This window comes from Mus musculus, chromosome 10 (genome assembly GCF_000001635.26).
Source record: "Mus musculus strain C57BL/6J chromosome 10, GRCm38.p6 C57BL/6J".
In the NCBI taxonomy this organism is placed as follows: Eukaryota; Metazoa; Chordata; class Mammalia; order Rodentia; family Muridae; genus Mus; species Mus musculus.
This window is the reverse complement of record NC_000076.6, coordinates 62,579,730-62,603,594: the sequence shown is the minus strand read 5'-3', so window position 1 is coordinate 62,603,594 and position 23,865 is coordinate 62,579,730. Positions and strand designations below refer to the sequence as shown.

The window sequence follows — 23,865 nt, the reverse complement described above, 5'->3', positions numbered from 1 at the left end:
TCTCCAACTTAGGCATCTTTGGGAATCCATTCCTAGTCTCAAGGCCCTGTCAAGGGGCTGAGTGTGCCCTCAAACCCAGTGATAACTGTCCATCTCTTACATTAGTCTATAACAGTGGTTCTCAGTCTTCCTAATGCTGTAGCCCTTTAATGCCTCTTACGTTGTGGTGATCCCCAACCATAAAATGAATTAATTTTAGTTGTTGAGGATTTAGCTCAGCTGTAGAGCGTTTGCCTAGCAAGCGCAAGGCTCTGGGTTCAGTCCTCAGCTCTGAAAAAAAAAATTGCTACTTCAAAACTGTAATTTTGCTATTGAATCTTAATGTAAATATTTGATATATGACCACTGGTAAAAGGGTCGTTGAACCCCAACGGAGTGTCGACCCCCTTGAGAAACTTTGGTCTGTAGTGCTTGAGGACAAGCAGGGCTTGGATGTTATTAGAATCCTGTCTGTCCACTCTGGAAGCAGAGGCAGGCGGATTTCTGAGTTCGAGGCCAGCCTGATCTACAAAGTGAGTTCCAGGATAGCCAGGGCTACACAGAGAAACCCTGTCTCGAAAAACAAAACACAAAAAAACGAACCCTGTCCGTCATACAAGAATACCCGGAAGTTTATAAAGTGCACACATGAATAAAGGGCCAGACTTGTGAATTGTGGGTATTTTTTGTTGTTACTTGGGGTCGGGGAGAGAGCTGTTGAGACAATCTCATCATGTGTCGGGCTAGCCTTGAACTATGTGCACCACGCTGGACTCGATAGAGATCCATCTACCTCTGGCTCCTGGGTGCTGAGATTAGCGGCGTGCACCCCATATGCCCTGCCTATTCTGGTTCTTTTAAATTGTTCATATTGTGCAGCACGCATATGCGTGTCCTGGGTGCCACTGAGCGCGTGCACGATAAAACTGCACAGCTGGTTCTGTTTTCCAGGGATCACAAATTCAGGTCACCAGAACTGTGGTATCTCGCCGGTCCCTGAATTCCGGTGCTCACCAAAGCACCTGGGTTTATCTGTCACCACCCAGCCGTTTTCCACAGGTAGCGTACACATCGCAGCTTTTCATGGGAAAATGTTGCCAGCTGGTAATCCCAGACTCGGCAAGCGGAGGCAGCAGGGTAAGATTCAAGGCCGTTCTCCAAGTCTAGCCGTGGCGATCCCGCTGTCGTTAGACCGCGCAGAGCACCTCCACGCCGCACACACGGGTCTCACCCAAAGCCGCGCGAACCGCAGCCTTGCCGGTACACGCTACTTCCGCCGGATGCACTCCGCTGCGGAAGTGACGAATAGGCCCGGCTGAGGGGCGGTCCGCTTTCTCTGTCGCCCTCTCTCCTAGCACGCGGTTGAGGAAGCCGGTAGGCCTGAGAAGCTGCTGCTGAATAATGCCGGGAAAACTCCGCAGTGGGGCCAAGTTGGGCTCAGACGGGGCCGAGGAGAGCATGGAGACGCTGCCGAAGCCAAGCGAGAAGGTGAGCCTGGGGGGAGGGGGGTGTCCCCGAACTGGGCCGGGCCGGGAGCTCGTGGCCGGCCCTCTGACACGCCGTGTCGGCTGGTCAGGCTTGGGAGTGCGGAAGGGATTGCCGATCGCGTCACAGTGCGGACCAGAGCCGAAGACGGCAAAGTCTGAAACTTGCGCACATGGTCGGCATCTGCTGTGACACACAGACACAGTTCCCTCTTTAAAAAAGAAAAGAAAAGAAAAAAAAAAGAAAACCCAAAACAGAAAACGTGGTTGGCTAAGTGATCACCCTATTATATAGAAGGATCTGTGTGAGCACTGTTAAATCGCCTTGTCTCTTCTTAATTCCTTGCATAAAAATATTAAACTTGTGACAGTATCTATCAAAGTAGGAGGGTTCGGAAATTATCCCGGAACTCCTATGTTGTACGACTTAATTGAGTTTTTTTTTTGCTGTCTCTGTTGACTTTGAAGGTAGGAGCCTTTTAAAGGAGCAGCAGTAGTATTTGAATTAGGTGGAAATCACTGGGCGCACAGCGTTCACATCCGCGTGTTCAGCTGCCTGATGCTGAAGTCAGGAGGGAGGGACCTAGCTACGCGTTTATATTCCGAACTCGACTTACTGTTTTTCATATATGTAGTAGATAACATGTTCATGGGGCGGAGAGATTGTCCACGATACAGTATTTTTAAGATGGTTTTTGTGGTACCAGGACCAAACCTTGGGCAGCTCACGTGTTGGCAGGTGCTGTCCCACTGTAGCTCTAGCCCTTAGCCCAGCGGTTCTCAGCCTGACAGATAATCTGCAGATGTTTATATTATGATTCATAACGGTAGCAAAAATTAAAGTAACAACGGGATAATTTTCTGGTTGGGGGTCACTACAATATGAACTATTTGAAAAGTTGAGAATCGCTACCTTAGGCCATGATTTGAGAATTTAGTCCATTATGATTTAGTCTTTACTGCCTGGAACACTACTAGAGTCTATCTAGTAGGTGGCTAATAATCGGTACAAATTTTCCATATGAAAAGTTGCACATTTAAATAAAGTCCAAATAAAGTTTCACAGACGCAAATGATATATGAATTTTTTTGGTAGTTTTGTTTCATATAGTGTCTACGAGAATCCACATTGAAGTACACATTTCTTGAGTGTTTTACCATATAGAAATTTTGGAGGGAAAAGAAACCTGTTGTTGCTGTTATGAGGACACCCAAAGTTTGCTTGCTCGCTCTCTCTCTCTCTCTCTTTCTTTTCTTTCTTTCCTTCCTTCATAGTTACCTTTTGGACAGTGCTTGCTCACTGATACTGTGTGTGTGTGTATGTATGTATGTATGGATGGATGGGTATGCTTGCCCCTGGGGTTACAGAAGTTTGAGGTCAATGTTGGGTGGGTGCCTTTATCACTTATTTTCCCCACTCTCACTCACCCTACCCTCCACCCACAGACAGTTTTTCTTTTTTTTTAATCTTTTTTTTTTTTTAAAGATTTTATTTATTATTATAGTAAGTACACTGTAGCTCTCTTCAGACACACCAGAAGAGGGAGTCAGATCTTGTTACAGATGGTTGTGAGCCACCATGTGGTTGCTGGGATTTGAACTCTGGACCTTCGGGTGCAGTCGGGTGCTCTTACCCACTGAGCCATCTCACCAGCCCCCACAGACAGTTTCTCTATAGCCCTGGCTATTCTGGAACTTGCTCTGTAGACCCGGCCGGCCATGAACATAGAGATCCACCTCCCTCTAACTCCTGAGTGATGGGATTAAAGTGTGTATCGCCACTTCGCTGGCTTGTAGTGATACACACTTTTGGGGACACCTAGGCTGGCTAGCTGCCCACTCCAGCCCCACCAGCTAGGGTGACAGGCATGTGCCACCACACTCATTATTCAGTGGCTGCTAGAGTTTCCTGTCAAACCCTCATAGTGGCAGAGTAAGCATTTTCCCCCTGAACCATTTTTTCCGAGTATGTAGTTTAGAGCCTTGGTAGTCTCTTTAAAAAATTAGTCTTGCCGGGCAGTGGTGGTGCATGTCTTTAATCCCAGCACTTGGGAGGCAGAGACAGGTGGATTTCTGAGTTCAAGGCCAGCCTGGTCTACAAAGTGAGTTCCAGGACAGCCAGGTCTACACAGAGAAACCCTGTCTCCAAAAGAAAAAAAAAAGTTTATAATGATTGGCCAATATGAGCTGAAGACTTAGTTTGAAGAACTCTTTTATTTCCCCCATGTTAGTGACTATTGCAATATACTTCTTTTCATTGTAGCTAAGAAGTGGTATTAAAAAGCGTACGTACTGTGTGACCTTTTATAATTAAAATTACATTAAGCCAGGTGTAGTAACATGACTTTAACTCTAGGAAGTCAGATCTCTCATGAGTTTGATACCAGCCTGGTCCTGCAGAGTTCATTCCCAGGACAGCCAGAATCATAGTTACATCACTCCCCCCTCTCCTCCCTCCAGAATCATAGTTACATCACTCCCCCCTCTCCTCCCTCCAGAATCATAGTTACATCACTCCCCCCCCTCTCCTCCCTCCAGCCCCTTCCATGGAATTCCCACCTTGCTCATCTCAAATTCATGGTCTCCTGTTTTTTTTTTTTTTTTTTTTTTTTTTAAATTCACTTTAAAACTTTATTTCTGCAAAGCCAATCAAGAAGGGTTTTGTTTGTTTGTTTGTTTGGTTTGGTTTGGTTTTTTCGAGACAGAGTCTCTGTATAGCCCTAGCTGACCTGAACTCACTCTATAGACCAGGATGGCCTCGAACTCAGAAATCTGCCTGCCTCTGCCTCCCAAGTGCTGGGATTAAAGGCGTGCACCACCATGCCTGGCACTCATGGTCTCCTTTTAAAGTGTTTGCACACATGCACCCACACTCCTAAACTCAGCAGCTCAGTTCACATTACCTGAATGTGTATAATTTCGGGGTTGATTTTATTTATTTATTATATGTAAGTACACTGTCGCTGTCTTCAGACACACCAGAAGAGGGCGTCAGATCTCATTATGGATGGTTGTGAGCCACCATGTGGTTGCTGGGATTTGAACTCCGGACCTTCGGAAGAGCAATCGGGTGCTCTTACCCACTGAGCCATCTCTCCAGCCCTCAGGGTTGATTTTTAACTTGTACAGTGTTGAAATGCCTAAAGCTGTGTTTTTCACAACTATAAGTAGTTGTGAAATGCAAGTATAGCAGCTTTATTGTTTATTGAAATTTTTGCTGTGTCTTTCATAAATTTTTAGAAAACTAGAAAAGAGAAGACAAAATCAAAGACCGAAGAAGCAACAGAAGGAATGGAAGAGGCCGTTTCCTCCAAAGCAAAGAAAACAAACAAGAAAGGGCCTTCTGAGGATGATGTGGATCCCCCTAAATCCAGGAAGGCCAAGAAGCAGGAGGAGGAGCCTCAAGACGACACTGCTTCTACAAGCAAAACCTCCAAGAAGAAAAAGGAGCCCCTTGAGAAGCAAGCAGACTCTGAAACCAAAGAGATAATAACAGAGGAGCCTTCCGAAGAAGAGGCAGACATGCCTAAGCCCAAGAAGATGAAGAAAGGGAAAGAAGCAAACGGAGATGCCGGAGAGAAAAGCCCCAAGCTGAAGAATGGACTCTCCCAACCTTCCGAAGAAGAGGCAGACATTCCTAAGCCCAAGAAGATGAAGAAAGGGAAAGAAGCAAACGGAGATGCTGGAGAGAAAAGCCCCAAGCTGAAGAATGGACTCTCCCAACCTTCCGAAGAAGAGGTAGACATTCCTAAGCCCAAGAAGATGAAGAAAGGGAAAGAAGCAAGCGGAGATGCGGGAGAGAAAAGCCCCAGGCTGAAGGATGGACTCTCCCAACCTTCTGAACCGAAATCCAACTCCAGTGATGCTCCTGGTGAGGAAAGTAGTAGCGAGACAGAAAAGGTGAGTGTGTGCCTGTGCTCTCTGTGTGTGTGTGTGTGCGCAGACAACACTTGCAGGGCCAGTGCGAGGGTCCTGGGGTGGGACTTGGGTTGTCAGGCTTGGGGATAAATGCTTTCCTTGCTGTTGTCCTGGCTGCTGGCAAAGCTGTACTAGGCTGTTTCATTGTTAGAGAGAAATAGGTAGTAACTAAGCATAATTGCAATCATTTTAAAAGTGTTTGGGCAGTGGAAGTCGAACCCGGGGCCTTGAACATGCATGCTATGTTAACAGTAGAAGAAAATTTGTTATATCAGCATCTCTTTGGGGTATGTATCAGCTGCAGAGGGGCTCTGGCCTCCATATGCACCAGCATGTATGTGGTTCACAAACCTGCAGGTAAACACCCATACCCATCCATAAATAAGTATACAGAGTATACAGAAACTATAGCCTGTCATGTCAAGACACTGTTCACAAATGAGGAGGTGTGTTGAAGTTCAGGGAAAGCCTTGCTCCACTTGCTAAGTCTGAAAGCAGCTGGAAAGTTCCATCTGGGTCCTAGGTTCCCTGTCACTGAATTTTGATCTCAGTAAACAAACCACCAAGATGAGGTGTGCTTGCTGAGGTTTTTTTCCTTGGCCATTAAGTTACTTGTGTTGAGCAAGGTGAAGTGTCCACTCCGGCACGGATTTTGTGATTGTCCAGATACCTGGGGAAGAAGAGTCCAGGCTGGGTGTTCTGGCTCATGCTTGTAACCCTAGAGGCCAAGGCAGGAGGATCTAGAGGTCCAGGCCAGGGGGCTCCACAGTGAGACCCTGTCTCAGGAAAGGAAAACCTTCATCTATGAACGCTTCTTGTGCTTAGGTTCATGTCAGTGTTTACTGGGTTTTCCTGACGGAAAAGTATCAAGAAAATCAGAGAATTTAATCTGAAGGAAAGAAGCTTCCTAGAATTAGCTAGCTCCCTCTCTCCGTACACTACCAAGTCCTCTGCAGGTAGAAAGGTAGCCAGTTGGCAGTTTTGATGTTTCCTTACAATGTATTTAATGTACATTTACAACATGCTGAGTATATTTAATAGGTATGTAATGTTTAGAAATCAACTTCTCATTCCTTTTCTACTAAGTATTTGCTTTAATAATGTTCCAGGTTTATGCTATTATTTTTATGTGTATGGGTGTTTGACTTGGATGTGTATGTGTGAGCCTTTTTTGTGCCGGGTGCCCCTTGGATCCCCTGGAACCAGAGTTGTGGATGGTTGTGAACCTCCATGTGCATGCTGGGATGCAAACCTGGACCTCTGCTGTATGTGTGTGTCCTGTGTATGCTGTTCACTTGTCTATATGTGTGTATACCACATGTGTGTACTGTTGCCCATTTGAGTCGGCAGCCCCTGGAGTTGTACGTGGAATTGAACCTGGCTCCTCTGGGATGGTTTGGTTTGGTTTGGTTTGGTTTGGTTTGGTTTGGTTTGGTTTTTGAGACAGGGTCACTACATAGCCCTGGTTGTTTTAGAATTAATTATGTAGACCAGGCTGGCCTAGAACTCACAGAGAACTATCTCCCCCGGTGTTGAGAGTAAGTAAGTATATTCTTAATAATCAGTGATTGATATCTTGGGTCCCCACTTTTTTTTTTTAATTTATTTTTTATTGGGTATTTTCCTCGTTTACATTTTCAATGCTATCCCAAAAGTCTCCCATACCCACCCCCCAATCCCCTACCCACCCACTCCCCCTTTTTGGCCCTGGGGTTCCCCTGTACTGGGGCATATAAAGTTTGTAAGTCCAATGGGCCTCTCTTTGCAGTGATGGCCGACTAGGCCATCTTTTGATAACATATGCAGCTAGAGACAAGAGCTCCGGGGTACTGGTTAGTTCATATTGTTGTTCCACCTATAGGATTGCAGTTCCCTTTAGCACCTTGGGTAATTTCTCTAGCTCCTCCATGTGGGGGCCGTGTGATCCATCCATTAGCTGACTGTGATCATCCACTTCTGTGTTTGCTAGGCCCTGGCATAGTCTCACAAGAGACAGGGTCCCCACTTTTTTAATGCCCTTTTTTTCCCCTTTCCTTGTGATGAGGTTACTCTGTAAACCAGACTGGCCTTGAACTCAGAGATTTGTCCAAGCGCTGGATTAAAGCAGTGTGCCACACTGGGTTTGTTTGTTTGTTTTAATGATGAGGTTTCACTTTATATTCCTGGATAGCCTAGAACTCAGAGATCTGCCTCTCAAATGCTAAGAATAAAGGCACACCCAGGCCTCTTTATTAGGCATCCTTGGGTTGAGACTGGGTCTTGCTGAGATATTTCCAGACTGGCCTTGAACTCACTGTACAGCACAAGAGAACACTCGGGTGTGTGGCTGGAAGTTGGAGGAAACTTTTCGGAATCTTCTTTCTTTAAGATTTATTTATTTTATGTATGTGAGTACATAGTAGCTGTACAGTTGGTGTGAGCCATCATGTGGTTGCTGGGAATTGAATTCAGGACCTCTGCTCCCTCCAGTCAGCCCAGCTTCAGCCCCGCTCGCTCCAGCCCTGCTCGCTCTGGAGCAAATCCAAAGATTTATTTATTATTATATCGAAGTACACTATAACTGTCTTCAGACGCACCAGAAGAGGGTATCACATCTCCCACAATGTGGTTTCTGGGATTTGAACTCAGGACCTTTGGAAGAGCACTCAGTGCTCTTAACCGCTGAGCCATCTCTCCAGCCCAAATTGTTTGTTTTTTGTTGTTGTTTGTTTGTTTTTTCTATCATGAGGTCTGAAGGTTGAACTCAGTTGTCTTGTCAGGTTAGCCAGGGCTTTTATGCACTGAGCCGTTTCCCCAGCCCCTCTTTGATTGGTTTGTAAACTGGTGTGTTTAGGTGAGCTTTTTTCCTCTTTTTAAAAAACATTCAGTTTTTGTGACGGGCTGGTGCACGTACCATGGCGAGTGTGGAGGTTGGACAGACTCTGGAATCAGTTCTCTGTCTGCCCTGTGGGTTCTGCTGCTCACACTCAGTTCCTCGGGGTTAGACAGCAAGTGCCTCTGCTGTGCTCCAGAGCTGTGCAAGGATGGCTTTTCTTTCTCCAAAGGTTTCCTGCATTCACTTGTGTGTGCATTACTGATTTCTGTGATCTTTTGCTTTGATAGGAAATACCTGTGGAGCAGAAAGAGGGAGCTTTCTCTAATTTTCCCATTTCTGAAGAGACTGTCAAGCTTCTCAAAGGTGAGGTCCAGAACCTAATAACTTAGCTCTCTGCTGTGGTGAGTGGAGCCCACTTCATCCTGCAGGCATCTAGGCTACAGTGGAGGAGGCCTGTGCATTAGATAGACGTGGGGTTGTGCGGTTTGAGGTCAGTTACTAAAACGTAGTCCACATTCAGAAGTGTGATCTGTCATCTTCTCCCACCTGAGGCTAATGTCACAGGGTGTCTTGGGTCCTTTGATCCGTCTGTTCCAGCTGAGTAGTTCAGCTGCTTCCCCTGGCACAGCACGGTATTAAAGTATATAAAGACTCTATAAGTCATAGAGCCTCCTTTTTTAAAGTTCAGATGAGCTTGTGAGTGAAATTTGATCAAAAGTAACAATCATACTTTAAATTACAATTAGAAGTTATTAAAAATACTTTTCAGTCTAGTGGGTTCACTAGGAATATACTAGGAATATATTGACTCTGACTTTGTAGATGTTCATGAAAAGGTAGAATCCGGGCTGGAGAGATGGCTCAGTGGTTAAGAGCACCAACTGCTCTTCCAAAGATCCTGAGTTCAATTCCCAGCACCCACATGGTGGCTCACAACCATCTGTAATGGGATCTAGTGCTCTCTACTGGTTTGTCTGAAAGCAGCTACAGTGTACTCATATACATAAGATAGATAGATAGATAGATAGATAGATAGATAGATAGATAGATAGATAGATAGATAGATAGATAGATGAGGGAAGGAAGGAAGGAAAGGAAAGGAAAGGAAAGGAAAGGATAGAGTTCCCTAATTCTGTAGGACCACTAGTATGACTGTATGACTGTATTAAAGTTGGGGGTTGGTATTTTAGCAAAGGCTTGGGGTTTGCTCCCTGATACTGAAAATAAAACAATGGTAACACAATTGATGCGTTCACAGCTCGTGGGGTGAACTTCCTGTTTCCTATACAAGCCAAGACCTTTCATCATGTGTACAGTGGGAAAGACTTAATTGCCCAGGCACGGACAGGAACCGGAAAGACATTCTCTTTTGCCATCCCTTTAATTGAGAAACTTCAAGGTGGGCTACAAGAGAGGAAGAGAGGCCGAGCCCCTCAGGTAACTATCTTAAGTGCATCACAGGCTCAGGGACAGATCCCAGAACCTGTGAGGTTCTTGTCTCACTCCGTGTATCTGAGATAGGCAGGGGTGAATCTTTGAGACTGTTGGCCATCAGCTCTGTGTGTCGCTCCTGTGGCTGTGATCATCCATGCTTACTAATGTTCTTATTTCCTTTCAAATGTTGGATGTTCTTGGGCCTCACAGGCCTGGTCCTGGGTATTTATTTTTGACAAGAGTCTCTATAGACTTGGCTGGTCCCTAGCTCACAGAGATCCACTTGCCTCTGCCTCTCGTGCTGGAAATGTAAGCCACGATTGGCTTCTGGATCAGTGTTCCTGCTATTGCCCAGAGTGAGCCGAGTGAGTGTAAAGGACTTGTCTACAAGGGTTGGGCCTGCCTGCTGCAGTTTGAGGTCAAGCTTAGTCTCCATGTGGCCCTTGGACTCCAGTCATTTACTCTTTTAATGTCTGCCTCAAAATGTGTTGAGAATTAATTTGGAATAATAAGTAGAAAGTAATTCTAGGGCAGCAGGGAAAACTGGAATATCAGCTAATGTCAGGTTGTTTTACTGGACCTCTAGTTCTTCACTAGTTCTCTGGAGCAGCAGTATGTGCACACTTACTCCTGAGTGGTGTGACCACAGGCTCTTAGAACACTGCTTGGGGATGGTATTAGCGCCTGTCCATGTAGTATGTGGGATTTCTCTGAGCACATGGTGACTGGTTCCGTGTATGGCAGGATGGGGAGGACGAACAGAGTGTTGTGGATTCTGGAGGAGTGGAGAGACAAATACCACATAGCACTTTGAAATCCTGGCTTTCTCTCTTTCAGGTGCTAGTCCTTGCACCCACAAGAGAATTAGCAAATCAAGTGAGCAAAGACTTCAGCGACATCACCAAAAAGCTCTCTGTAGCTTGTTTTTATGGTGGAACACCCTACGGTGGTCAGAGTAAGTGCATTCAAAAGCTGGGGGGGGGGGGGCTGTTGTCGGGGTTTCTCTCTTGCCTGCTGTTTAAGGATGGTGAAGAGTGGGTTCCTAGGTGATTCTAGGTAAGCCCTGGTTTGGGTGTTCAGTGCTCTAATGATTCAAGAGGGCAGACACAGTGTCAGTCTCGCCCCTTTTACATGTGCGTTTCTTGCTGCAGTGGCCCTTTCTTTCACAAGCATCAGCTAAGGGTGCAGTCCCTTCGTCCCATTCTAGTGCTTCCTAATTAGGACCATGCTGTCTCTTGGAAAGGAGGATCAAACATTGGCACACAATGAGGATGGCACACAGCCATCCTTCATGGCTTTGGAAGGCCTGAGTTTGATTGGATCGTGACTGATCCCATACTAATCAGGAGTCCACTTTGCTTAGTTTTTCCTCCTTGTGAAGATTGTGTTGAATAACGCAGGATGCCTAGTGTAGTCTGGAGACTACAGCAGCAGCACAGTCCGAAAGCCTCCAGATTGCCTCCCCGTCAGGCGCAGAGGATGAGCACTCTGGTCCTGGTGTTTCCATAGAGTAGTCACCCTTCTGTGCCCTCTCACTTTCTTATGCCCACTCAGCCACCCCACAGGAGGTGCCTGGTTTTTAGTCTTGAGTGAGTGACTGCAGGAAAGAAGGCTGAGTTCAAGAACATTCCGAACTACATTCTGATGCCCTGTCTCAAAACAAACCAAAATAATACTGTTTCTATTTCTCTAAGAGTGTCACTTATGGTCTGAAGGCTTGACATTTTCTGCCAGCCGAACAGGAAGTCGTTCTTGTGCCACTGTTTCCTGGTGGATCATTTTCCTATTGTGTTAGTGCACTGGCCCAGCCATTCAGGGAGGGGTGGATGCCCCTTGTTGCTGTCATTAACTTTGTAGCTGTGTAGTAATAGTTTAGAATAAAAAGTATTTAAATGGATTCTCCATGGTTGATAAAAGGAGTTTGAAAACAAGGCATCTCTTTTCGTTGGTATTTTTTTACAGTTGAACGAATGCGGAGTGGGATTGATATCCTGGTTGGGACCCCAGGTCGTATTAAAGACCACTTGCAGAATGGCAAGCTAGATCTCACCAAACTTAAACATGTTGTCCTGGATGAAGTCGACCAGATGTTGGATATGGGTTTTGCTGATCAAGTGGAAGAAATTTTATGTGTTGCATACAAGAAAGGTAAGCCCCAAATTTAAGGGACTGGTGGAGGGGACCTCAGGAAGGGTCATGGTGAAATTGTCTTCTAGGAGATAATAAGGACACTCGGGAAAACTTGTTTTTTGATACAGGGTTTCCTGTGTAGCCCTAGTTATCGGGAATTCAGTCTGCTCAAGGCTGGCCTTGACCTCAGGCTCTCCTGCCTCTGCTTCCTGAGCACTAGCACTAAAGGCTCATGCCACTACTACCTGGCTAAAGTTTGGAAAAATTAAAAAAAATTTTTTTCTTAACTTGGAAATTGAAAAAAAATAGGTTATATAATTCACAAAAGCTTGGGAGAATAAAAGAAAAAATTCGTATTGTGCCAGCTTGATCACTGTTCCTAACAGTTTTCAGTGTATGTACTGTTAAGATACTAAAATTTTGTCAAGTGATTTATTCAACCACCTACCTCGTTTTATAACCGTCACTCATACCAGAGGGTTCTGGTCACAGTTGGAGTTCTGCAGTACCTGGAGTTGGTTCTATAACACAGACCTTCATGAGTAGAGCTACTGATCAGCTGTAAAGTGCACTGGACCTGTTCTGTCAGCTTGTGTCCTCGGGGCTTCTGAGAGCAGTAGTGTCCCTAAAGCCAGATGAGCACATACATTGAGGGTCTTTTGTCGTTTGGGGGTGCTGAGGATTAAGCTGAAGGCTTTGTCACTGGATTGCACCCCTAGCCCTGGTTCTAGATTCTTAATCTACTAAACTGCTGTGGGATTCGTTTGGTTGTGGGCTGCTTGGTTAGCGGTCTATGCTGGTTGGTTCCTGGGCTTCCAGGATTTGTCGTCCAGTTGGCAGGCCTCCTTCCTGGGATGGATTTCCTGTGAGTGACAGAGGCTGGAAGTAAATCTGATTGCACATACTTTTGTCATTTGGGGATCCATTATGATGACAGATCATTTCAGTTTTTGTGTGGTGCCAGTGGTCCGTGTTAATGGTGCTGCGGTGTGGAGGTGCCAGGTGAGGTGGAGTGCTGTGTATGCAGGCTTGCTTGGATTATTCACACTGACTTCTTTTTCCCCCAAGATTCTGAAGACAACCCCCAAACATTGCTTTTCTCTGCAACTTGCCCTCATTGGGTGTTTAATGTTGCTAAGAAATACATGAAATCTACATACGAACAGGTGGACCTGATTGGTAAAAAGACTCAGAAAGCAGCTATAACTGTGGAGGTAAATGATTCATTTAGTTGCCGGAATTAGTTAAATCACTGTTTCCTGTCTGATAGTTTTAATAGTAGCAAATCCAAGCTCTTTTTCCACATAAATACTCAGTCCCTATGCAGAGCCAATTAACATTTCTTTTATGTATGGTGTCTGTGCTTTCTGGATTGCACCATCTAGCGGCCTGATTTCAGTCTTTGGAACCTTGTGTTTGAATTAGATAAACAAAGTGGTTACGTTCAGAGTTCAGCCACTAGTGGGCAGCAGAGCAATCTGGTGCGTCATCTTGAATCTGTTTCATCTTAGGCTCCGGTACCTAGATGAATTCATTTCACCCAAAGCGGGCCTGTACAGTAGTTATTGCAGGTTGTATTTTAAGTGGATGAAGGGGCATAGCATGCACAGGCCTTTCTTGTCTGTTATTTGGTTTCCTGCGGGGGTGTGGGAAATAGTGTTTCCTGATTACATTAGAATGCAATGAAACCAGATGCTCTTTGGAAAAAGGATAAGCCTGGAGGAGGTAGACCATGCTGCTCCTGACTTGGGTTTATTTAGTTTCCTTTTTTCCCTCTAAGCCATGGTGGCAGCAGACAGCCCTGTAAGGTCTGCGTTTACTTCCTGTACCAAGCATTAGATGTAAGAGTTGAGAAGGGAGCTGCAATGTCCATCTAGGCTTTAGTAAGTGTTCCTTTCTCTCTTCAGCACCTGGCGATTAAGTGTCACTGGACAGAAAGGGCAGCGGTGATTGGGGATGTGATCCGAGTGTACAGTGGTCATCAAGGGCGCACGATCATCTTCTGTGAAACCAAGAAGGATGCCCAGGAGCTATCTCAGAACACGTGCATAAAGCAGGTTGGTCCTTTTCATACCTGAAGCCTGGGTCTTCAGTGAGTTTTTATCTTGGACTCTGCTTTCATTCTGGATTTCAATTATCCAGTGACTTCCATGTTGTGTTAGATTAGGGGAAGTGTCTCTGATGGTCAGGGTTTATGAAATCTACCAGTCCTGCCTCATGGGTGGTGGTTCACTGGTAAAGCTACACCTACAAAGTAGGTATAGTCTCCTTTGGGTGATATTCTCAACCTTGGAGAGTGTAGTTAGAAAGAGTTGATGTGGGCTGGGGAGATGACCCAGCAGTTAAGAGTACTGACTGCAGAGGTTCTGAGTTCAAATCCCAACAACCACATGGTGGCTCACAACCATCTGTAATGGGATCGAATGCCCACTTCTGGTGTGTCTGAAGACAGCTACAAAGTACTCATATAAATAAAATAAATCTTTAAAAAAAGAAACAGTTGATGTAACAGCTGAGAGCTACAAACAGTTTGAAGATTTTTTCCATGTAAGAAGCAGGTTGCAAGGGGTTGGGGATTTGGCTCCGTGGTAAAGTGCTTGCCAAGCAAGCGCAAGGCCCTAGGTTCAGGCCTCAGCTCTGGAAAACAAACAGAGACAAAAAAGAAGCAGGTGCAAGAAGACATCTGCTCTTCATAAATAAATCTTTTAAAACAGGGAAGGTTTGAAGAGATGGCTCAGTGGTACTGTTTGCTTTTCCAGAGGTCTTGAGTTCCCTGCAACCACGTGGTGGCTCATAACCATCTATAGTGAGATCTGATGCCTTCTTCTGGTCTGCAGGTGTACATGCAGACCGAGCATAAAATATATAAATTTGAGAGGGGGGGGAGGGTGGGTGAGTGGGTGTCTGCTTTTCACTTTATGGCATTCCCTGCCCAAGCTGAGCTCTTGTTGCAGGTGGACAGTGTCATGTTGTGTCTAGAATTCTGAATTCTGAGGTCAGTTGATTTCTTTGGCAGGATGCCCAGTCCTTACATGGCGACATTCCACAGAAGCAAAGGGAAATCACCCTGAAAGGTTTCCGAAATGGCAATTTTGGAGTTTTGGTGGCAACCAATGTTGCTGCCCGTGGGTTAGACATCCCTGAGGTTGACTTGGTTGTTCAGAGCTGCCCACCAAAGGTATGTTTGGTCTTGTGTTTTGTCTTTTAATAACAATACAAAATTACTGCTTTTGTTTCTTTGTGTTACTAAAAGTCCTTTCACTGACTTTTATGCAGTTTTCAGGCCCTTTCTGGTCTTCTGAATTCTGCACACAGTCAGTTTAGATGGTTGGATGGATGGAGAGAAAGAGGGAGATTACAGTTAGGCTGTGCACTCAGTCTTCTGCGTCAGCGTCTCCATCTTCCCACAGATCTCATCATCTCACGTTGTGCTGTGTACATTTTCTTATCCACTCATCTTTTGGACATGTGGATGGGTTCATGTCCTGTTGTGAATAGAAACATTCTAGCTTGTGAGTGTACAGAGTAAATGAGACCTACTACTAAAATATACTTGAATGCTTCTTCTGCAGCCACTTGAAGCTTGGAAATACACAGAACCTTGGGATCTTTGCACACAGTACAGGGACCACTCTTTGAGCAGTTTTGTCACCGAGCTCTGCACAGGCTGCCTAATCTTTGTCATGTCACTCATACGCTTGGTTTCCACAGGATGTGGAGTCTTACATTCATCGTTCGGGGCGGACAGGCAGAGCTGGAAGGACAGGAGTTTGCATCTGCTTTTACCAGAACAAAGAAGAGTACCAGTTAGCACAAGTGGAGCAGAAAGCGGTAAAGTGATTTCCAAACTTATATTCAACACGTGCTAAGCTCTGAAGGCAAAGTCAGTCCTTGGAATCATGGCAGCAAGCTGTGTTTTCTTTGTTGGTCCATGGTAGAAGGCCTGCTCACTAACTTGCACTGAAGAGCTTCCCTTAAAGCTGCTGCACAGAGTAGAGAGGTGGGAGGAGAGGATCAGAGATGGATGCAGAGTCCATCACCCACAGAGAGGGAAAGAGATGGGTGTTCACCCGTAGAATTAGTTCTGTCCCCAATCCCATAGTCTACGGATGAGAAGAGCATCAGACAATCTCCCATTGTGGCTCACCCTCAGCCTAGAACATAACTCCTTAGAGCTATTAATCCGGGAAACAGGGTACAGAGTAAAGAGGTTTATTTGATAGATTTAAGGAAAAAATTACTTAACCTCAGTAGAAACAATAATCTTTGAAAACCATGAAATTGTGTTTTTTTGTAGGGAATTAAATTTAAACGGATAGGTGTTCCTTCTGCAACGGAAATAATAAAAGCCTCCAGCAAAGACGCCATCAGGTACAGTCTCTACCACCACCAAAGTCTGTTTTGATGCTGCTTCTTGGACCTTTAATTTTATTTATTTATTTATTTATTTATTTAGTGGTTTTTCGAGACAGGGTTTCTCCGTGTAGCCCTGGCTGTCCTGGAACTCACTCTGTAGACCAGGCTGGCCTCAAACTCAGAAATCCGCCTGCCTCTGCCTCTCGAGTGCTGGGATTAAAGACGTGTGCTACTACGCCTGGCTATTTTTTATTTTTTAAGTGCATATGAGGAGTAACATGGGACTGGAGAGATGTCTCCATGGTTAAGAGCACTGACTGCTGCTCTTCCAGAGGGTCTTGAGTTCAATTCCCAGCAACCACATGGTGGCTGATAACTATGATCACCCAAGATTTAGTAGGAAGTTCGTTTCTACTAAAGTGTATAGTTTGAATGGGTAGTAAGTAGGCAAGGAAGTCCATAGGCAAAGGAAGTATTAGGAGACCTTGGGAGTCTTCCCCAAGCCGCATTTTTTTAAATTAGGTATTTATTTCATTTACATTTCCAATGCTATCCCAAAAGCCCCCCACATGCTCCCCCACCCCCTCCCACTTCTTGGCCCTGGCGTTCCCCTGTACTGAGGCATATAAAGTTTGCACGACCAATGGGCCTCTCTTTCCACTGACCGATATATGCAGCTAGAGACACGAGCTCCAGGGGGTACTGGTTAGTTCATATTGTTGTTCCACCTATAGGGTTGCACATACCCCCCAGCTCCTTGGGTACTTTCTCTAGCTCCTCCATTGGGGGCCCTGTGATCCATCCAATAGCTGATTGTGAGCATCCACTTCTGTGTTTACTAGGCCCCGGCATAGTCTCACAAGAGACAGCTATATCAGGGTCCTTTGAGCAAAATCTTGCTGGCATATGCAATGGTGTCAGCATTTGGAAGCTAATTATGGGATGGATCCCTGGATATGGCAGTCTTTAGATGGCCCAAGCCACATTTTTAAATTGATTTTATGGTAGCATGTTTTCCTTAAGGACCTGTGGTACCGTGGGATACTGTGGGATACTGACTAGTTAAGGAAATATGGGCTTGGTGACCAGGAAGAAGAGGCAGATTCTAGTAGTGGGTAAGAAATGTTCTTTAGGATATCAGCCCTTTGCCAGTGCAGCTTACCTTACTTAGCATACCGATGTGCTGATTTGTTATGGCCAAGACAAAGCCAGCCTGCACACATACGTGTTCTGTGATCTGCTGTAGAGCACTTGTGAAAAGTGTAGAATGTAACTGGCTATAGTTTTTTTTTACTTTTAAAAGTAGCATCACATACTTGCTTGTGATCGGTGTTTTGATTTGAGTTAAATACTTTATAATCTCTCATTTAAAGGCAGTATGGGGGCTGGGCATGGTGAAGCATGTCTGGAATCCCAGCAGGAACCATGAGTGTCAGGCCAGTCTGCTCTGCACAGCAGGTTTTCAGGAAGATAAAATAAAGTCCTGTCCCAAAGGGTACAATAAATGCAAACAAATGCACTACTGGAGCCCCATTGTGTCTTATAGTGAGGCAGAGTCTTATATCCCAAGAGTGCCTGGAGCTCACTGTAGTAGAAGATGACCTTGAACTTAAGATCCTCCTGCCTCTGCGTTCTCAGTGCTGGGAATGTGGCAGCACCTCCAGTTGATGAAGTGCTAGGGATTGAACCCAGGACTTCTTCATGCCAGCTTAGCCACACCCCCAGCATGCTGAGGCCCATTCTAAAGCTCCTTTACTTTGTTACTGAAGTGTTGTCTTATTCTCTCACACACAGGCTCTTGGATTCTGTGCCTCCCACTGCCATTAGCCATTTCAAGCAGTCAGCTGAGAAGCTGATTGAGGAGAAGGGAGCTGTAGAGGCCTTGGCAGCTGCTCTGGCCCACATCTCAGGAGCCACATCAGTCGATCAGCGCTCCCTGATCAACTCGCAAGCAGTAAGTAAGGTTTTGGTACTTTATAAAAGGACTTAAGCAAAACTAGAAGAGTTCATTTGAACCTCCTCATTGGCTTCCCCCTTCTAGAGGCACGAAGGCACTGGCTGTGTTTTGCCATTTTCCTAGTTAAAGACAGAATCAATAGGGGCAGAAGAGATGGGTGTTTCCCGGGGGTGGGTTGGAAGGAAAAATGACGCTGACTGCTATGGGTAATGGTTTACTTCAGTTTTCTTTTAAATGAAGGGCCAGTGACACTGGGCAGGTAACAGCCTGCCATCAAGCCTTACAACCACCTAAATCCCATCTACGGGATCTTTATAGTGGAGGAAGAACAGATTTCTGACCTGATCCCTGGCTTCTACACGTGAGCTCACAGACAAATGAGAGAGTTAAAATATGCTAAAAAGTGCTAGAACGAAATTAAAATGCACTAACTTGATAGTTACAGTGGTGAATTCCTTTGACACTTTGAAATCTGATGTGTTTATTGATTGTAGCCCCATGTGGCATAAGAAGTTCACTGATGGGTCGATTCCTCATGCTCAACCCCCCCTCCAGTGCAGATCCTTTAGAAAGCTAAGGACTGGGCACTGATACTGGTGCTCCCAACAGTCCTCCTAGGACTGCCCCAGTCCACTGGCATCCATTGGGTGGCTGGGGGCTGCGCTGTCATGGAGAGCTTCTCTAGAAATCCTTCCCTCCCCAGAGCAAGAGCTTTTGCCAATTGGTTTTCAAATTTGTGTGCCTTTCTTCCCCAAGGGCTTTGTGACCATGATCCTGCGGTGCTCCATTGAGATGCCCAACATCAGTTACGCTTGGAAAGAACTTAAGGAGCAGCTGGGCGAGAGCATCGATGCCAAAGTGAAGGGAATGGTCTTCCTCAAAGGAAAACTGGTGAGTGCCAGCCCTCCGGGACCTCAGCACACCTCAGGGTTAGCCTGGGCACCAGGTGTGTCCTCTCCCTGCCTGATGGGGTGCTGATCTCACTCTCCACAGCTGTCCTCAGCACTGTCTTCAGCCTAAGCTGCACACAGTGCCAGGCCCCGTCACCCCACTGCTTCCCTGCCGATGTCACAGAGTAGCTTACTTTGGTATTTTAAGTTCAAGTTTGAAACTTCTAGACTGAGCACCCAAACATTTAAGCTTTTGCTACCTTATGGGAAATGAGAATAAAAAGGGCAGATAAGTATTATTAGAGAAATAGTTTTGACTATGGGATCCCTCTGTAGTCACACAGACACACACGTGTACATATGGAAAACCCAGAGCCCAGTATTAGGTAAAGATGTTTGTGAAGTGGGTGATGCCTGATCAGAGAAGCCATGAGCCATCTTCAGAAGCTGAGGATAAACTTGTCCAGCTCCCCATTGCCACCCCTAGCACCCAGCACTACAGGATACCAGACACACCACCTTATTCCCACTGGGAGCTGACCTTGGTCACTGTCTTGGGTTTCATTGCCCTGCAAGGACACTATGACCAAGGCAATTCTTATATAAAGGTGGGCATTTAATTGGGGCTGGTGTACAGTCTGTTAGCATCATGGTGGGGACAGTGCTGTGTGCGTGCAGGCAGACCTTGTGCTGGAGGAGCAGAGAGGTTGAAATCATGATCCAAATGCAGCCAGGGTGAAGCTAACTTCTGTAGCAGTCAGGAGAGTCTTCTGCACTAGAAGGAGCATGAGCACTAGGAGGCCTCAAAGCCTGCCTACACAGTGACACTTTCTTAATAGTGCCACTTCCCATGGGCCAAACATGTTCAAACCACCACAGTCACTTACAGCGTCTTCCACTCCACGGTGTCCTTCACTGAGCTCAGGCTCAGCGCAACTTCCCAGTCCTTACTTGTATGGTAGAGTTCTTGGGGTATAATATTTTCTCCCACTCTGATTACTTAAAATGGACAGCCTAAGCCTGTGACCTACTCTAGGGCAAAACCTCTCTGGATACCTGAATGCCCAGTGTTCTGGAGAAGCCCACAAATGCCAGAGTCCTTCAGCACCTACAGACACCTGTGCTGTGGCTGGGTAAATTCATGGGTGGAAAAGTATAGCTCAGCTGTGCCATTACAGGAGTCATTTGGTGCTGATGGCACCTTCCCCGACTGATAAGGGAAGTGCTTATCAAAGATCTGACAATGTAGACTAGATAGGTCCCTTTTCTAGTGTTCTCATAGGAAACTGAATTGTGAAAAACTAGAAGACAGTTTAATTTCTGCTTTTCATTGTCATCCTGACTCTGGGTTAGCAGGGTACACTAGCCATGAATAACTGCTTGAGTAGCTGCAGACCCTTCCCCTCCTGCTGCTGTTCTCTGGAGCTCGAGTTAGCCATGCTCTAGGGTCCGTTGCCTCAGGGCCTGCTACTTTCTTTGTATTTTGGTTTATCTGTGTTGGTTGGATTTAACTCTTCCTCCTTTGGTTTTTAGGGGGTTTGTTTTGATGTCCGAACTGAAGCAGTCACAGAAATACAGGTATTTTCTTTTTGATTTTACTGTTTGTAGACCATACAGTATTCATTCTGAAAGCAGAATGACAATGTGGGCTGCAGAGATCTGTCCCCCTGTGCTGTCGTGACCTTGCTGCTCGGCCTGCCTTGCTCCTTCCAGGACCTGGGCCTCAGCCTGCCTTGCTCCTTCCAGGACCTGGGCCCAGCGTCTGCAGCGCTGCTCTCTGCAGAGCGCTCCCCTGCACACTTGCTGCTGCTGTGTTGAGCGTGTACCTCAGACAGATGCAGCAAACCCAAAATGTAGAATGAGGACTGGCCTTCAGAAGGCTTGTCCCCACACTAGCCACATGGCTTTGGTACTAGCAGCTTTTGAAAACACTTAACAGCTTGTTCCTTAGAGACGTGACAATTAGTTTTTCATGTGGCTTTACCAAATTTAATAAAACCATGGAACAAACCTTCTACCCACAGGAGAAGTGGCATGATTCGAGACGCTGGCAGCTCACCGTGGCCACCGAGCAGCCAGAGCTGGAGGGACCTCCAGACGGATATCGAGGCCGCATGGGTCAGCGTGATGGCAGCCGTGGTGCTTTCAGAGGACAGCGGGGTGGAAGCAGGAACTTCCGGGGACAGGGACAGCGAGGAGGAAGTAGAAACTTCCGAGGACAGCGACCAGGAGGTGGCAACAGAGGCCAGAAGCGGAGTTTTAGTAAAGCGTTTGGTCAGTGAGTAGAGGCCAGAAGGGACTGTTCCCACTGTGGACCCCAGGGTCCACCCTGCTGACAAAGCCCGAGTGCTTCCTTCCTTTTTTTACCACTTCTCAGCGCCCCCTTTCTTGCAGAGAGGCTTCTGAACTGTCCACTAACCATCACAAATTCTTCATTTTGAAAAAGGATAAGAATTCATTGCATCGTTTTCCAACATACTTTTAGATTTACAAAGTAAAACCAACCATGGATCTGCCTATCTTGGTGTGTCGATCTTGTAATTTTATCTTTGTGTGTGTGTGTGTGTGTGTGTGTGCACTCACTGGGGCCTAAGCTCAGAACCTCACACAGGCAGAGTATACACACGCCCTGCAACTAAACTGCATCTCTAGTCCCTATACATGTGTCCTACTCATCCTTCAAAGTGAGTCCCTAGGGGATGCCTCAGTCTCTGGAGGATTGCAAGAGCCAGGGCGGAATGTGTTTGTTTGCATTCCTTGGCATCCTGGACTCTTGCAAACAATTGCTGTGTTCATATGTGTCTGCTGAGGTTTGATGCTGAGCAGAGCTTTTCAAGAGCCGCTTCAGACTTAGCTGATTGAATAGTTTGTGCCCGGCTCTGGGTGTTGAGCGTAGAACAGACAGCAGATTCACTCCAGTGTCTTCACACACTCATTAGGTGTTTTCTGTTCCAGTGAAGTCTCCAGACAAGGGTATATAGAAAGACATTTTTATAGGACCCAGTGTAAAGTTCAGGCCCAAATGCCTAACATGTCTAGGTGTTTTTGTCAGTAATGAGACTGGATAAATGGTATGTAAGTGCTTGCACCCCACTTTTGGAAGATTAATTTACCAAGAAGCATGGGGTTCAGTTGGTGTTGCTGACAAATATCTCAAAAAAGCCACAAAGGTGTCTTTGATCGTGACAGGTGAGGAGGTGGAGAAGCGTGCTTTGAGTGGTGAGCAGGTCCTGACTCGTGGCTCCTGGAGGGGCTGTGTCTGCTAGTGTGCAGTCTGGGGCTGTTAAAGGGGCACAGTGGGACAGGCTTGTTTTCAGTGGCTTAGATCTTAAACCACAACGTAAAATCTATTTCTGTTAAGCAGCTTCTCTGAAAAATTATCACAGCTCAGAGAGCCCTTCTATGACAAGCTGTGCCATTTTAAGCTCTTACTTTGAGGGAACTGAAGCATAGCCCCTGCCTACTGCTGGTGTTCTTTATTTGGGAATCATCCCGCCTAGCACAGAAGCTTGAGTGGTGGGGTCCTCTAGCTGTACTAGAGATTCTGCGCAGGGCTCTTAGAACAGGCTTGGGAGGAAAGTCAGAACCACGCACTGTCATTTTGGTTTTTTTTTAATTTTTCTTAATTGTTTGGATCAACTAAGACCTTCATTTTAGTATGGTCCTTACCTCCTAACTGGCCTTTACCTGGCATTAAAGGGCTCTGATAACCAATCAGCTCCCGGTAGCTGAAGCAGTGCCCTTTTTTCTATTTAAATTCAGTTTTCCCCTTGAACTCTGACCAGATGGCTCATCCTCTGTGCTCAGGATTTGTTGGGTTTTGTTTTTCTTGTTTTCTTTGTTGATAACTGTAGCTTGTAAGAAATGTGGGCATGGTTTAATGAAGCATGTCACTGTTGGGATAAAAGAGTTTGCCAGTTCAAGATGATGAAAGGACATACTGGCTCTGCTTGCAGGAGGAAAGGCTAAAAGACATTTTGAATTAATGGGTTACCCTATAGAAAAATGATCTGTCATAAACCAAACAGTGAAGGGGAAGAAGGGAAGAATTCCAATTGACACAATTTAAATGAAACATGACTTTTCAAACAAATGAAGTTTCTTTTGGATTGCAGAAACTAAGCAATATTTATATGTATAATTCAACTATTATTTGGTTTAAATGGGCTTGTTGGGAAATGTTATCATTTTTACTATTTTCTACAGAGAAAATATTTTCCACTTTATCAAATAAATCTGGACTTTGAAATTACAGCCTGTTTTTATGTTCCAGCTGTCTATGTATGTTTTCCTGAAACTGTACATAAAATGTTTTTACATTAAAATGAATTGCTGTATAAAGTACTGCATTATGCCATAATAAAGATACCGATGCTTTATATTTAGTTCTTGGTGGCTTTTATTTTATAGCAGTGACTGCTAGGTCTGTAAATCTAGTAGCTTGGCTTGCCTTTTGTGTATACTGCATTAAAGCAGATCAGGTTATAACGGGGAGTTAGCCTTGGCTAAATTGTCATAAAAATGAACGCAATCCTATGTTAACATACCTTCACTGTCTTCAGACACACCAGAAGAGGGCATCGGATCCCCCATTACAGATGGTTGTGAGCCACCGTGTGGTTGCTGGGGTTTGAACTCAGGACCTCTTGGAAGAGCAGTCACTGCCATCCCCCCAGCCCTTCAGTGGGCCATTTTCTACAGGTTCATTTCTTGAATCATCCATTCAAGTTTTGTGAATTGCTCTCTTCCCCTAACATCCTATGTTTACCTTTCAATATGTATGTACATACATTTTAAGACTTAAAATAATTTTACATTTAATAAATGTTTTCAAGACAGATCTCACTGTGTATCTCTGGCTGTCTTGGAACTATGTAGACTTGTAGCACAACCAATTCTGAG

The 23,865-nt window shown here is 45.5% G+C and overlaps 1 protein-coding gene across 2 annotated transcripts; it reads left to right on the top strand.

Annotated features, from left to right (window-relative positions):
- Window positions 1–1,296: 1,296 nt before the first annotated feature.
- Window positions 1,297–23,348, top strand: Ddx21 (DExD box helicase 21). Of its 2 annotated transcripts, NM_019553.2 has the most exons (15): window positions 1,297–1,467; window positions 4,704–5,363; window positions 8,484–8,559; window positions 9,455–9,633; window positions 10,468–10,585; window positions 11,593–11,778; window positions 12,829–12,974; window positions 13,668–13,817; window positions 14,777–14,938; window positions 15,472–15,591; window positions 16,058–16,131; window positions 17,911–18,070; window positions 18,830–18,964; window positions 20,497–20,541; window positions 20,988–23,348. In NM_019553.2, the coding sequence occupies exons 1-15, from the start codon at window positions 1,381–1,383 to the stop codon at window positions 21,243–21,245; spliced, it is 2,556 nt and encodes an 851-aa protein (NP_062426.2). In that variant the 5' UTR covers window positions 1,297–1,380; the 3' UTR covers window positions 21,246–23,348. The 2 variants fall into 2 exon arrangements, with proteins under 2 accessions (NP_062426.2, XP_030101041.1); XM_030245181.1 differs by lacking the exon at window positions 12,829–12,974 and having other exon boundaries at window positions 1,303–1,467.
- The last annotated feature ends 517 nt before the right edge of the window (window positions 23,349–23,865 follow it).

What these genes read in the sequence shown, in the direction of transcription:
- Ddx21 (NM_019553.2), top strand. Translation starts at nt 1,381, where the DNA reads ATGCCGGGAAAACTCCGCAGTGGGGCCAAGTTGGGCTCAGACGGGGCC. An exon ending in CCCTGATCAACTCGCAAGCA is followed by an intron (nt 18,071 to 18,829) that starts GTAAGTAAGGTT and finishes TTCTTCCCCAAG; the next exon opens with GGCTTTGTGACCATGATCCT. An exon ending in TCTTCCTCAAAGGAAAACTG is followed by an intron (nt 18,965 to 20,496) that starts GTGAGTGCCAGC and finishes TTTGGTTTTTAG; the next exon opens with GGGGTTTGTTTTGATGTCCG.